The 12,084-nt window shown below is 50.0% G+C and overlaps 2 protein-coding genes across 2 annotated transcripts; both read right to left on the bottom strand.

Annotated features, from left to right (window-relative positions):
• Positions 1 to 98: 98 nt before the first annotated feature.
• On the bottom strand, positions 99 to 2,684 carry LOC104061926 (nucleoside diphosphate kinase). Its single transcript, XM_009563931.2, has 5 exons — positions 2,566 to 2,684; positions 2,248 to 2,380; positions 1,468 to 1,569; positions 732 to 844; positions 99 to 338 (listed from the first exon to the last, which is right to left on the bottom strand). Exons 2-5 carry the CDS (start codon positions 2,374 to 2,376, stop codon positions 221 to 223), a joined length of 462 nt encoding a protein of 153 aa, XP_009562226.1. The 5' UTR covers positions 2,377 to 2,380; positions 2,566 to 2,684; the 3' UTR covers positions 99 to 220.
• An 824-nt stretch (positions 2,685 to 3,508) lies between these two features.
• LOC104061927 (nucleoside diphosphate kinase) lies at positions 3,509 to 7,466 on the bottom strand. The gene is made up of 5 exons (XM_054083530.1): positions 7,411 to 7,466; positions 6,434 to 6,566; positions 5,794 to 5,895; positions 5,014 to 5,126; positions 3,509 to 4,670 (listed from the first exon to the last, which is right to left on the bottom strand). Exons 2-5 carry the CDS (start codon positions 6,560 to 6,562, stop codon positions 4,553 to 4,555), a joined length of 462 nt encoding a protein of 153 aa, XP_053939505.1. The 5' UTR covers positions 6,563 to 6,566; positions 7,411 to 7,466; the 3' UTR covers positions 3,509 to 4,552.
• Positions 7,467 to 12,084: the final 4,618 nt, after the last annotated feature.

Here is a 12,084-nt window from a genome sequence, read left to right as displayed (position 1 = left end):
TTACCTGTTCCTTCTCACAGAGTTTTAACTCCCTGAATTAAAGTGACTTCTGTGACTGACCACAGCGCTCTGTTCTGTAGAGAATGCACCACACGGACTGCGTTCACATCCCTTTATTTGACACTGCTGAAAAGGACCGAGCTAACCGTGAGGGTGGTTGCTCCCAGGAGCTGGAGTGACATGATGTGTTACGAAGGCACCGTTCACTGTGAAATGCATCTCACTCGTAGATCCAATCGTAAGCACAAGATTTGTAGTCAATGAGCTCCTCAGGTTTGAACCACAGGTTGATCTCCTTCTGTGCGCTTTCCACAGAGTCGCTGCCGTGGATGATGTTCCTGTGGAAGGAGACCAAGGCCTTGCTTCATCCAAATACACTTCCAGTGACCCCAGCGTTCTGCAGAGGCAAGAACTGGGACGAAGCACCTAGAGCTGCGGGACGACTACGTGCGGTTCAGTATCCCAGTCCCCCCTGGAGGAGCTAACGAAGCCGGGCAGGGTGACTACGGCTACTCCCTCACCACAGCCATCGCCACCCACTGGCCTTACACCGAGCTCTGAGGAGGAGCTGTTTCAAAAAAAGGCAGTTTTGTACCAAGCCACGTTCTTAAGGAGCAGTTATGGATTGTGACCTGCAAATAAAACACCGTCAGACCGGGCTATCTGACAAGGACTTTGGCTTTCAACGGGAAGTGTTTTTAGTATCAATTGATAACAAACTGAGCACAAACCTTCCTACTTGAATGCAGAAGTCACCCCGGATGGTGCCAGGCTTAGAGTCTGCGGGGTTTGTTTCGCCTAACATCACTCGCCCAGTTTTAACCACGTTGAGTCCTTCCCATACCTTAAGGAAAAGAGACAAACAGATCCTATTTATCCAAGCTTATACAAAATACCGCAGCACACTGTGCAAAGAAACAATGGCTCCGCCACTAAAGAAGTGAATAGAGCCTAAATTCTCTCCTAGGCCTGTAAAGATGACTGGGGAAAGCACAAAAACTGTTATCAGGGAGCGCAGGGATAAGACAGGAGGAACAGTTTTCAGCTGAAAGAGGGGAAATTGAGGTGATATCAGGAAGAAATGTTTTGCTGTGCGGGTGGGGAGGCCCTGGCCCAGGTTGCCCAGAGCAGTGGGTGCTGCCCCATCCCTGGAGGGGTTCCAGGCCAGGTTGGATGGGGCTCGGAGCCCCTGATCCAGTGGGAGGTGTCCCTGCCCGTGGCAGGGGGTGAGACTGGATGGGCTGAGAGGTCCCTTCCAACCCAACCCTGCCCTTTTAAATCTGCACACTTTGCTCTTGTTAAGAAACAGTAACTTTTTACTTGACTGTTTTCGTTTTGCCACTATCAGAACTGGGTAGTTTGAAAAAGTGTTTCCTCAACAGTAGATCTTGGATACTTTAAAATAAGCCTCAGAGCACAACAAATAAACTCACAAAAGCAGGCTTTACATAAAATCGAGTCACTCACCATGGCTACAACAGGTCCGGAGTTCATGTATTTCACCAGACCAGGGAAGAAGGGTCGGTCTTTCAAGTCAATGTAGTGTTGCTTGAGAAGGTCTTCAGAGGCCTTTGAAAGGACAGGAGAAACATTAAATCGCTTAGAATACACCACGATCCCCCCAAGGTGCTACGGCTGTGAGAGCGCTGCCCCAGCCCCTCGTGCTCTCCCAGCTGCTGACTTTCCATGGGAGCTCCTGTGTTGGATTAAAGGGATGCACGGCTGCCACCGCCTCTCTTTGTGGCCATGTCACTGTCACCGCTTATCAAAAGGGTTTCTTTGTGTTGCAGCCACGCTCGCCGCTACCCGACACAACCTTGCGGTCAAGGTCACCCCAGCTCTCGCTCGGGCTGCGTTAAAGTCATCGGGTGGAATTTGTGTCCTTGGGAAAGGCGAGAGACCCAACATTTGCGCTTGGCTCAACGCGTGATGCAGTGATGGCAGCCGGGGGTGAAGGGGAGGTCAGGTTCTCTCCTGGCGCAGGACAAGGGGCGTGGGAAGAGCTCAGGGCAGGGGGTCTGCGCTGGGCTCGGGGCTGGATCAGGCTCAGGGATGCGGTTGGATCGGGCTCAGCGATGGACCGTGCTCAGGGATGGGGTTGGATGAGGCTCAGCGATGGATCGGGCTCAGGGATGGGGATGGGTCGGTGTCAGGGATGGATCGGGCTCAAGGATGGGGTTGGGTCGGAGTCAGGGTTGGGTCGGGCTCAGGGATGAGTCGGGCTCAGGGCGATGCCCCGGGTCTGACCTGCAGGAACTTCATGGCCACCATTCGGAAGCCCTTCTGCTCGAACCGCTTGATGATCTCTCCCACCAGCCCTCGCTGCACGCCGTCGGGTTTGATGGCGATGAAGGTGCGCTCGCAGGTCGAGGCCATCGCGCTGCGGGGCGAGAGGCGACGCGCATCAACCCCGGCTCCGCCCCCCCCCACGTGGCGATGCCCCTCCGGGACCCCAAAAACCCTCCTCCGGACCCCCCAAAAAAATCCCTCGGGAATCCAAACCCCTTCCTGGGACCCTAAAACCCCTCCTTTCCCGCCCCCCGCCCCGCCCCGAGCGCTGCGGACCCGCGGATAACGGGGACACCGAGCGCCGCCTCAGCCCCCGCAGCAGTCGAGGAGGAAGAGGAGGAGGAAGAGGAGGAGGAAGAGGAGGGGAAAGAGGAGGAAGAGGTGGGACCGCATCCCTTCCCTGCGCCGGGGAGGAGCCCGCAGCACTAGGGGGCGGCAGGAGGGGAGGTTGGGGTGAGACCGTGGGGAGAAACGGTCTCCTGTGAGGGTGGAGAAGCTCTGGGCTGTGCCCCAACCCTGGAGGGGTTCAGGGATCGAGGTTGGATGGGGCTCTGAGCCCCTCATCCAGGGGAAGGCGAAACTGAATGATCTTTAAGGTCCCTTCCAACCCAAACCATTCCATGGTTCTGCTGCTGTTCCGGTGTCCCTGTCTCTAGAAGGTTGATACCTCTTCCTCGTCCAAGAGACAACACCAAACACAGCTGCTGTGAGTGAACGCAGTGCCCTGTTGGTTCCTCACCTTTGACTCTGCTGCCGAGGGCTGGAGGCTCCCAGCTCAGTACGTGGAATGAGATGATGTGTTACGAAGGCACCGTTCACTGTGAAACTCATTTCACTTGTAGATCCAATCATGAGCACGAGATTTGTAGTCAATGACCTCCATGACTGGAATTGGATGGGCTTTGAGATCCCTTCCAATCCAAACCCTTCCATGGTTTTATGAGTCATTATTTGCCTTATATAGCACTGTGCGTTTTCAGGGGTGACACCAACAATCTCATCTACAGGTTGGTAGGATGGGAATTTGTTCTCATTACTGTAAGATAATATAATGAATGTTTCCCTTTGTTTCACTTATGAAACAGCACATGTTGTATTTGATACCATCTCTTTTTAGGGGGTTGATATCTTCATAAAGTCTCATAACTATCGCGTTCACATTCATTGCACAGTTTAGTATTTGAAATAAGAAAAAAAATCCAGGAGTCAGAACAACCAATTGATGAAACACTTGATTTTTAATGAGTACAATGTTGCAGGGAAATAAATACACAGTACTGACTGCAAACCAGCTCCAGTCCCTTCTCCCACACTGTGTTAAAGTGTCTGCAAGAGGCCGGCGCTGTCACTGACAGACGCAGACACCTCTGCGGGAGCACATCCAGCGTTATTGTGACTGTATTGCTTTACACAATTGAATAAATCTAAAAAATAATGCTAAGGTCACCTCTGAAATGCCTTATATAAGTTTGCTTTGGAATTGTAGCTATTAAGGAAAGCACACAAATGAGGACATGGCTACGTGATCAGCAGAGCAAGCACTGCTGCTGTCACCCTGTGCGGTGTAAGAGTGGCTGAAGGAGAATCGCCCTCACCCATCCTCACGCTAATCTGCTTTTCACATAAAAGGGCATTTCAGAAAGCCCAGCCTATTAATCCTTCCTCAAAATGCTAAATAAATCCCATGTGGGGAGAAAAAAGTAAATTGAGACAGTGTTAACCTGGAGGAGAGTTGTGGTTTTAATCAAAGCCGTGCTCTGAGTACGGGCACAGCGCAGTCTGGAGAGAGAAATAAATGAGCTTTTCTCTGCAGCTGCTTTGGGCACAGGGATTCACACAGTTCAATCCTCCACATCTGGCAACACTTTGGATTTATTTACACCCCACCGGATGTAGCAAGACTAACTTTTGCATCGTTACCAAATACGGTCTTAGATTATTTTTTTCCAGTATCTCCTCCTCGATGGCAGCGTTTTGGGAAAATAAATGTGTGGTATGTCATTAACAATCACGTTTTACCTCTCTGTGTTTAGTTTCCTCTTTTCCCTCCAGATGCAGCTTTTTAAATGTATGATTCCATCTACAGCTCAACACTTTTTTAACCAGAGCAGCAGCAGACACTGACTACATCCAATCCTCACAGCAGAGCCACCTCCCAGCTCTCCGAGACTGGTTCCTACCGGCGGATACGAAGGGGTTGCAGTATCTAGAGGGGAGCAGCTGCTTATGGACAGGAAGGACAGCGGAGCGTGTAGGCTCAGCTTTAGTCATAGATCCACTCGTGAGCACAGCTTCTGTAATCCACCAGCTCCTCAGGAGCGAACCACAGGTTGATCTCTGTCTCAGCACTTTCTATAGAGTCGCTGCCATGAATGATGTTCCTGGGAAAAGAAAAGGTGGATATAGAAGTAATGGAATCCTCAAACTCAAAGCAAAGGAAGCTTTGGTTGTGGATACGATCACTGTTATGGAGAGAAGTCGTGAAAAACTGTGAAGCAACAGCAGGCAGGGAGCGCGCAGGCCTGGCTTTGGCCCATCAGTGTTGTCAGCAGGGGAGAGACACAGCTCAGCTTCCAGCTTTGGACCATGAAATTGCTTGGGAACAGCAGCTCTGTGCATAAGAGAGAGGATGGAGCACAGCTCCCACAAATATCATGACATATATCATGACATATCACTGGACAATTAGTGTCTTTGGATGATAACAGCAGTTTCAAAACTTACCTTCCAACCTGAACGCAGAGGTCACCACGGATGGTGCCAGGCTTTGAATCAAATGGATTAGTTTCTCCCAGCATCACTCTTCCAGTCTTAACCACGTTAAGACCTTCCCACACCTTAAAAAAAAAGGAAATCCATCAAGATTATTCATCTTAGTAGTAGTTAAAGCAGCAAGAGTTGTTCCTGCCTTCCAGAATCACACAACGCCATCCATCAGGGCACGAATCACCATTACTGAAAGCAAGACATATTTTATCTCCAGTTTTTCTGTCAGAATCTTGAAGCATCTGCTGAATAGCTCCCCTTCTGTACAGCGCCTCTTACCAGAGGTGGGAGGAGAATGGTTTTAAATCGCAGTACAACAAAGAGCCCTACCCGGCTGTCTGCTCACTGCAGAGCTGGGCCTCCAGCTCAACTGTTCTACAAACACACTACCAAGGGAAAAAAAGAGAAAATCCCTTCTAATGAAGTTAGACTGAAAAAGATTTTCAACATTGCTATGACTCAGGAGTACAGCAAAAACATCCCACCATCATTTTTCCGCTTACTTAACATCTGGCGTTTCACAGTGGGGGTTTTGTGCAGGTTTGCTGTTTCTCAGGGTCCCCACTGTGGTTCCCTCTTTCCCCCACCCTCTCCCTCATCTTAACAGCACAACTTCCTGATTACAGTATTGGATCCAGGGGTTTAAATCCTTTGAAAGGTAAACTAGAGTTCAATAGGTAACACAATCGCCTTGCGGGTAAGATAATTAAGCAGCACGTTTTTCTTAGCTGGACTCACCATGGCTACGACAGGCCCCGAGTGCATGTATTGCACCAGCCCCTCGTAGAACGGCCGGTCCTTCAGGTCAATGTAGTGCTCTCTCAGCAGGTCCTCAGAGGCCTGTGTTAAAAACAAACACACCAACCCAACCAAAAAGCTTACAGTAAGAACTTAAGAGCATACTGAAATCACTCAGATTAACCACAGAGCACCAGTAATCCCAAAACTCGCACGCACTTGGAAATGTAGCATTTCCAGCATCTTCCCACAAGGCTTGCACTTCTGGTCGATATGAGTTCGAACTGTTTGCTTTAACCCTGCTGAACACAGAGAAGTCTCTTTTGCCCACACACACAGTTTGTGTGACCTGGCATTTGCTGGAGGTACTCAGAGACACTTGTTAGGTACAGGATGCACCAAAACGAATACTCTCTTCAGACAAAGGGCATCATGTTACTAAAATTAGTGTGCTTAGCGTGTCTAAAGTATTTAACCAGAGCTGAGAATTGGAGCATTTCCAACATACCCAAAATATTCAAAGACTTCTCAACATTTCAGGTTTAATTGCTCTGTTGCATTTGTCATTATAGCACACTGCTGTGCTTTAAGGCTGCAGTTTACATGAAAAAAGGAGACATGCAAATTAAGGAGAACTTACATGTACTAATTTCATGGCCACCAGTTTGAATCCTTTCTGTTCAAACCGCTTGATGATTTCTCCAACCAACCCTCGCTGGACTCCATCAGGCTTGATGGCGATGAAGGTGCGCTCGGAGATAGAAGCCATCGTCCTAAGGAGAAAGGGAATAAAAGTTATTATCCCAGGAGCAGCAGCCAAGTGCAATCACAGCCTGTATTGCTGGTAATAGCAGCTACTATTACAATTAAATCAGCCTCACCTGAAGGTCATTAACCCATGAGCTGCACTGGTTTGATAAAGTAATCACAGCACATGGGTTTACACCACTGCCAGAGAAGTATGTTTGAAACAGTACAGGCACCAAACACAGAGATGAGCAATTAGCAAGTAGAATCATAGAATCACAGAATGGTTTGGTTGGAAGGGACCTTCAATTCCACCCCTGCCATGGGCAGGGACACCTCCCACGGGATGAGGGGCTCAGAGCCCCATCCAACCTGGCCTGGAACCCCTCCAGGGATGGGGCAAAGAAGGGAAAAGCTCTAAATGCAATGGAGAAAAGAAAGAGAAGCAACAGAGAGAAGAGAGGAAAGCTCTAAACGGACTGGAAGGTTAAAGGCTGTCTCAGAAACATCCGAGAGTGCAGCGGGGCGGCTGCTGCCCGCAGCTGGGGGCGCAGGAGGCTGGGGAAATCAATTTACACCCCCAAACCGATATGGGGGAGGGGGGCTGGAGCATCCTTTGGCTGTGAGTGCCCGCCCGGGGCTGTGCACAAACCGGGACAGCCCGGGGGGAAAGGGGGGGTGTCCCGGGGTCTTTTTCAACCTGGTGATTCGATGGAAAGAGAGGAGCCGGGAGTAGAGCCCCCCGCCACCCCCCACCATCCCCATCACCGGCTCCCCGCGCACCGCCCCGTTCCCGCCCGGTCCCCGCCGCCCCGTCGATGGCCAGCACCGCCGCTATCCCCCCGTCGGTGCCCGGTGCCGCCGCCTCACCCGCTGCCGCCGGTCCCCGCCGCGCCGCTCGCCCCCGCCGCCCCCGCCGCGCCGCCGTTGCCATGGCGACAGCGCGGCCGCCCGCCCGCAGGGGGCGCTGGACCCCCCCCCCCCGCCTGAGGGAATGGGGGGGCACCTCACAGCCCCCCCAGGGACACCTCCCGCTGGATCAGGGGCTCCAGGGCCCATCCAACCTGGCCTGGAACCCCTCCAGGGATGGGGCACCACCGCTGCTCGGGGCAGCCTGGGCCAGGGCCTCCCCACCCGCACAGGAAAGCATTTCCTCTGATTACATTGGTTTAGTGTCCTTTTGGAAATAAACGTGAAAGATCATGCAGAGAAGAACAATCCTTCCCTCCTGTGATCCTCTTTTGGATCTGAACTGAGCCAATTCCCCAAAGCCGCGCTCTCCTCCTCAGGTAACGCCACTGTGTGCGTTCACCCCCACAACGCCGCCCTGGTACCGGCGAGGGGAGAAATAAACCCTTTGCCTCACACCGCCCCACCGGGAATCTCGGAAATTATAGACGTTTCCATAATCATAGAATCACAGAATGGTTTGAGCTGGAAGGGACCCATGTTTTATGCCTGTTGAGAGATCCAAGGGTAAAACACCCAGACGCCCAAATTCAGGCACTCTCAGAGGAAAACCCTGCTCATCCTGGGTTTGTTTCTTAAACTGGGATGACCTTCCTGGGCTCTGCTCCCGGGCTCTTCCCGAGAGCAGGATAATGTGGCTCTCAGTTCCCCCGGGCAGCCCTTAGCTGCTGCTGAGCGGAGATAAGCTCAGCTTTGTGATAGCGTGGCTTTCCTGACTTGAGATCCCTTTTCTCTGCTACGATCCACCAGTCATAGAATCATGGAACGGTTTGGGTTGGAATGGACCCTGAAGATCATCCATTTCCAAACTCCTGGCATGGACACACACACAGGCGGGGACATATCCATGCCCTTACTTTTAGATCTGGTGGGAGAATCCAGATCTGACGCACTCACCTACACAAACAACCCATCTGCCAGTATCTCGGGATGTTTTTTCCAGGTGTGATCATGCCAGCATACACTCATTTTCCCATGGGCTCAGATTCAATGAAAGATGCACACAGCACTGTACATTTCAGCAAGTCGCCCTTGAAGTTACTCTGAATTTAGAATTTCAGAGTATTCTCTGGGTAATGCCAACTCCCTACATTCTGTCCTTTCAACACATATTTATTTCAAATATTTCATACTGCTAAAATAAACTCTAATGCTGTAATCCTCACTAAAGCAAAAGAGTATTTAAAAATAGAAAAAGGTCTTCAGAAACAGGATGTTTATAAAAATATTCCCTTAATAGCAGCAACAGGATGTCTATTTCCAGCCTTGCTGAAACTATGTCATTTACCGATTACAGCTTAGGACTCGCCGTCAGGTGGGCCAGCGCTCTTTGCAGCTTTACCATAGGTCTGCTGCCGCGCGATCTTTGCCAAGTCTTTTAACCTCATTAAATAAGGGTCGTCTGTGTCACTTTTGAGATTAATCTATGATTAGCAGAGCATGTTGTTCATTACAGAGCACGCGAAACACCGCAGAAGCAAGATTTCTGATTATTTCTGATGTATAAATGAGCAGGTTTTCTGCTTGTTGAAAATTCGACCAGAATCATTAGATGACATTGAAAATTATATGTTTACCTAAAATGCAAAGAAGCGGTTAGTGTACACAAATAATTTCCTGAAAACAGACTGACCATAACAAGAGAAAGTAAAGAACTTTGAAGTCTTCAGTGAGTGAATGAAGTGTAATTACCGAGCTCCATCCATTTACGCTTTGCTTAAACCCAGCAGTGATTTTTAAAACAGGCCTAAGGCAAAAGGCTGACTGTGAGTATCTCCAAACTCTGTGAGAGTTCACACACAGCTCCTGACGTTATCATTTGAGCCACAGCTTTGTCCCGGTCTTGGCTAACAGCCCGTACTGGGACCACTCTGAACATTCGGGGGGTTCTCACTGCGACTCATGCTTTGTGCTGGGCACCCCTTGCTCCTTAGAATCAGCCTCATCAATCCAACGTGTTTTGTTGCTCGTGGCTATGCTGCTCTTCATTCAGCTAAATAACCATTCATCTGGTTTTAGATTGGTTTCTGTTGCGCTTTAAGATATAAAGCACCGTAGAATTAAGCTTTTATGACAATTTCTTCCCCTTCTTCTCAGTGAAGCTCTTCTTGCCCCACACCAATTGGAGGACTAATTTTCTTCCCTGTTAAATTGCAAATAAAATTACTTTCAAATAAACTGTTATTTCTAGGGATAGGGAGTATAATTCTTCTTATTATCCAGAAAACTGATTTCTTTTTCAGGCAGTTCTTTCCCCAAAAGCGTGTATTACGTTCTACTCCAGCAGTTACCACAGCCAGCTGGTGCTTTCAAGCGATAGAAACAACACTACTAAGTTTCTGTGGGGTGTTTCATATGTTTGATTAGTTCACTAAATTAGCCAACACAATCTTTTAATCTCCTAGCAAACAACTAGGATATAATTCCTCAACTCTTCTATTTTTAATCCATACCTGAATTTTTGATCTTATACAGACTGCGAGGGGTACAGCATAAAACATGATTACAGACTGCCAGTAAAGACACATTTTTACACCATTTGAAACCTGGCTCCCAGGTAATTTGTCTAACATGTGTCTTTGTAAATACTTCATTGATCCAAGTTAGAACCCCCCCAGGTGACCAGAAGTAAAGCAGGAGCAGAAATGGCTCTCTTCCCTGGACTCGCCCGTCTGACTGCGCCAGCAGTGGAAGCAGCCTGCCTGCGCAAGGATGGACTCGCTCCAGCTGTGGGAGAAAACCACATCAATCAACTTCCCTAATAGAAAGAGGATAAAAATAGCGTATCCTCAGGGACGCCTTCCATAAAGGCTGTCAGCAGACACCTTGACCCATTTCTCACATCTGTCAGAATGTCTGTCTTTTGAACTAACGCGTTGGTGCAATTTGCCATGAATGATGGCAATAACTACAAAACCTATGGAGAGGCAAGGATCTCTGCTACAATCCAAGAGGATTGGTGTTTTTATCCTCACGGTAGCCTGCAGATAGGTATGTCAAGCTGTCCTTACATTATGCAGCATCGTGGCTGAGTAACGGGGTGGGGTCTTGTTTCCAAGCCCACTGCCCACCTTGTCCTGAGTAAACAGTGTCACTGCTTAACTCTGACTGTTTGCAGTCTTCCTACAAGATTTATTGAGGCTTGGTAACAAACCCACGAGTCAATAACCCCACCCCAAATGCTCTTAGTGCCTTCTGCAATACAGATGGCTGAGGCAAATGGGAGTATGTATCACCTAAAGGGAGAGACAGGTTCCCAATAGCTTCCCTCAACACTCCTGCGTTGGACAAAGTTTTGCATGCCGAGCCTCGAATATTTTTACTAGTGAAAGGGATCCCTTTGTAATGTAAGTTAGACTCTTAGTTCTACTGGTTGGCTGTTGCTTATTGCCACCAAAATTCCAGTATGGTGATTTCCAATCATTCAGGATTAATCCAGCTTTGGTCACTAGTGGTGCTCAGCCAACGTTCTGTGGAGTCAGGGACTGTTCCCACCGAGCAGTTAAGGTCTGTGTTTGCAAAGATCTTTGTAAATGAGACGCAGCCTTAGAACACTGTCTGCGCCCCGTGGGCCGGGGGCAAAGGATGCCTTCAGCTGCCCCGGGGGTACTTGGATAGTTTCTGAACGGAGCCGAGTTTATTGTCCTCAGAACACCTTAGAACTGGTACAGCTGCTGTTCTGAAATACCCCAAATCTGAATATTTCCCTTCTTGGTGGTCTCTAATTTAACATAGACTGAGTAATCTTCTGTTTCGTTACCGGTATAACTTCAGAGGACTGACTTCTAAGGCTCTGCATTCTTCCGCACTGCGCACTGAGATGTGGGTAGGGAAGCACACGTGGTATCTCTTAAAAAAATATACTTTTTAGTTAAAGGGACGTAAGTTTATTGGTCATAATTAAAGCACAAAGGGGTTCTCTTTCCTTTTGGCGTGCTTATAAACACATTTGTGCTTCAACTGCCTCTGCCCTGGCCGCGCTATAATGACTGTCGGCTTAGGAGTGCGGTATCTGAGCAGAACCCAAACGAAAAGGCCAAAGCAGGGCCTGGGGCCTTCGCTGCTCCCTCGCCCGCGGCGCCCATTCATTCATCACCGCCGCGCCTGGGACGCCGAGGCCAAGCCCCCTCCGCAACACGTGACAGGCGAACACCCTCAGCCCCGCCCCCACGTGACGCAGGTCCCCGCCCACTTTCCATATAGCCTAGTCATTGCCCCGAGGCCCCGCCCACTCTCCCATCCTGCGTAACAGAGGCCACGCCCACTCAGCAGTCTCCGTCCACGTGACGCATAGGCCCCGCCCCTCGTAGCATCCCGTTGCCGCGTGGCCCCGCCCACTCACACCGCCCCGTATCATAATCCACGCCTACTCACCCTTATAGACTCTAGATTGACACGAGACTCCCGCCCACTCGCCACGCCCCTTCCCTTTAGCCATGCCCTCTCCGCAGCGCCCATCCCGGTGCGGTGAAGCCATGCCCCATGCACAAAGGTCCCGCCCCTCTCTCCGCCCAGTGATGCTAAGCCCCGCCCCTTTCGCCCCGCCCCTGCCGCGTGACGCTTGCCCCGCCCGGC

Source organism: Cuculus canorus, chromosome 18, assembly GCF_017976375.1.
Source record: "Cuculus canorus isolate bCucCan1 chromosome 18, bCucCan1.pri, whole genome shotgun sequence".
Classification (NCBI taxonomy): domain Eukaryota; kingdom Metazoa; phylum Chordata; class Aves; order Cuculiformes; family Cuculidae; genus Cuculus; species Cuculus canorus.
This window is presented reverse-complemented; position numbering and strand designations above follow the sequence as displayed.

Coding starts and splice junctions, on each gene's coding strand:
- LOC104061926 (XM_009563931.2), bottom strand. CDS start 2,376: ATGGCCTCGACCTGCGAGCGCACCTTCATCGCCATCAAACCCGACGGC. Junction 1,570..2,247: donor TGGCCATGAAGTTCCTGCAG/GTCAGACCCGGG, acceptor GTCCTTTCAAAG/GCCTCTGAAGACCTTCTCAA. Junction 845..1,467: donor CCGGACCTGTTGTAGCCATG/GTGAGTGACTCG, acceptor CTTTTCCTTAAG/GTATGGGAAGGACTCAACGT.
- LOC104061927 (XM_054083530.1), bottom strand. CDS start 6,562: ATGGCTTCTATCTCCGAGCGCACCTTCATCGCCATCAAGCCTGATGGA. Junction 5,896..6,433: donor TGGCCATGAAATTAGTACAT/GTAAGTTCTCCT, acceptor TTTTTAACACAG/GCCTCTGAGGACCTGCTGAG. Junction 5,127..5,793: donor CGGGGCCTGTCGTAGCCATG/GTGAGTCCAGCT, acceptor TTTTTTTTTAAG/GTGTGGGAAGGTCTTAACGT.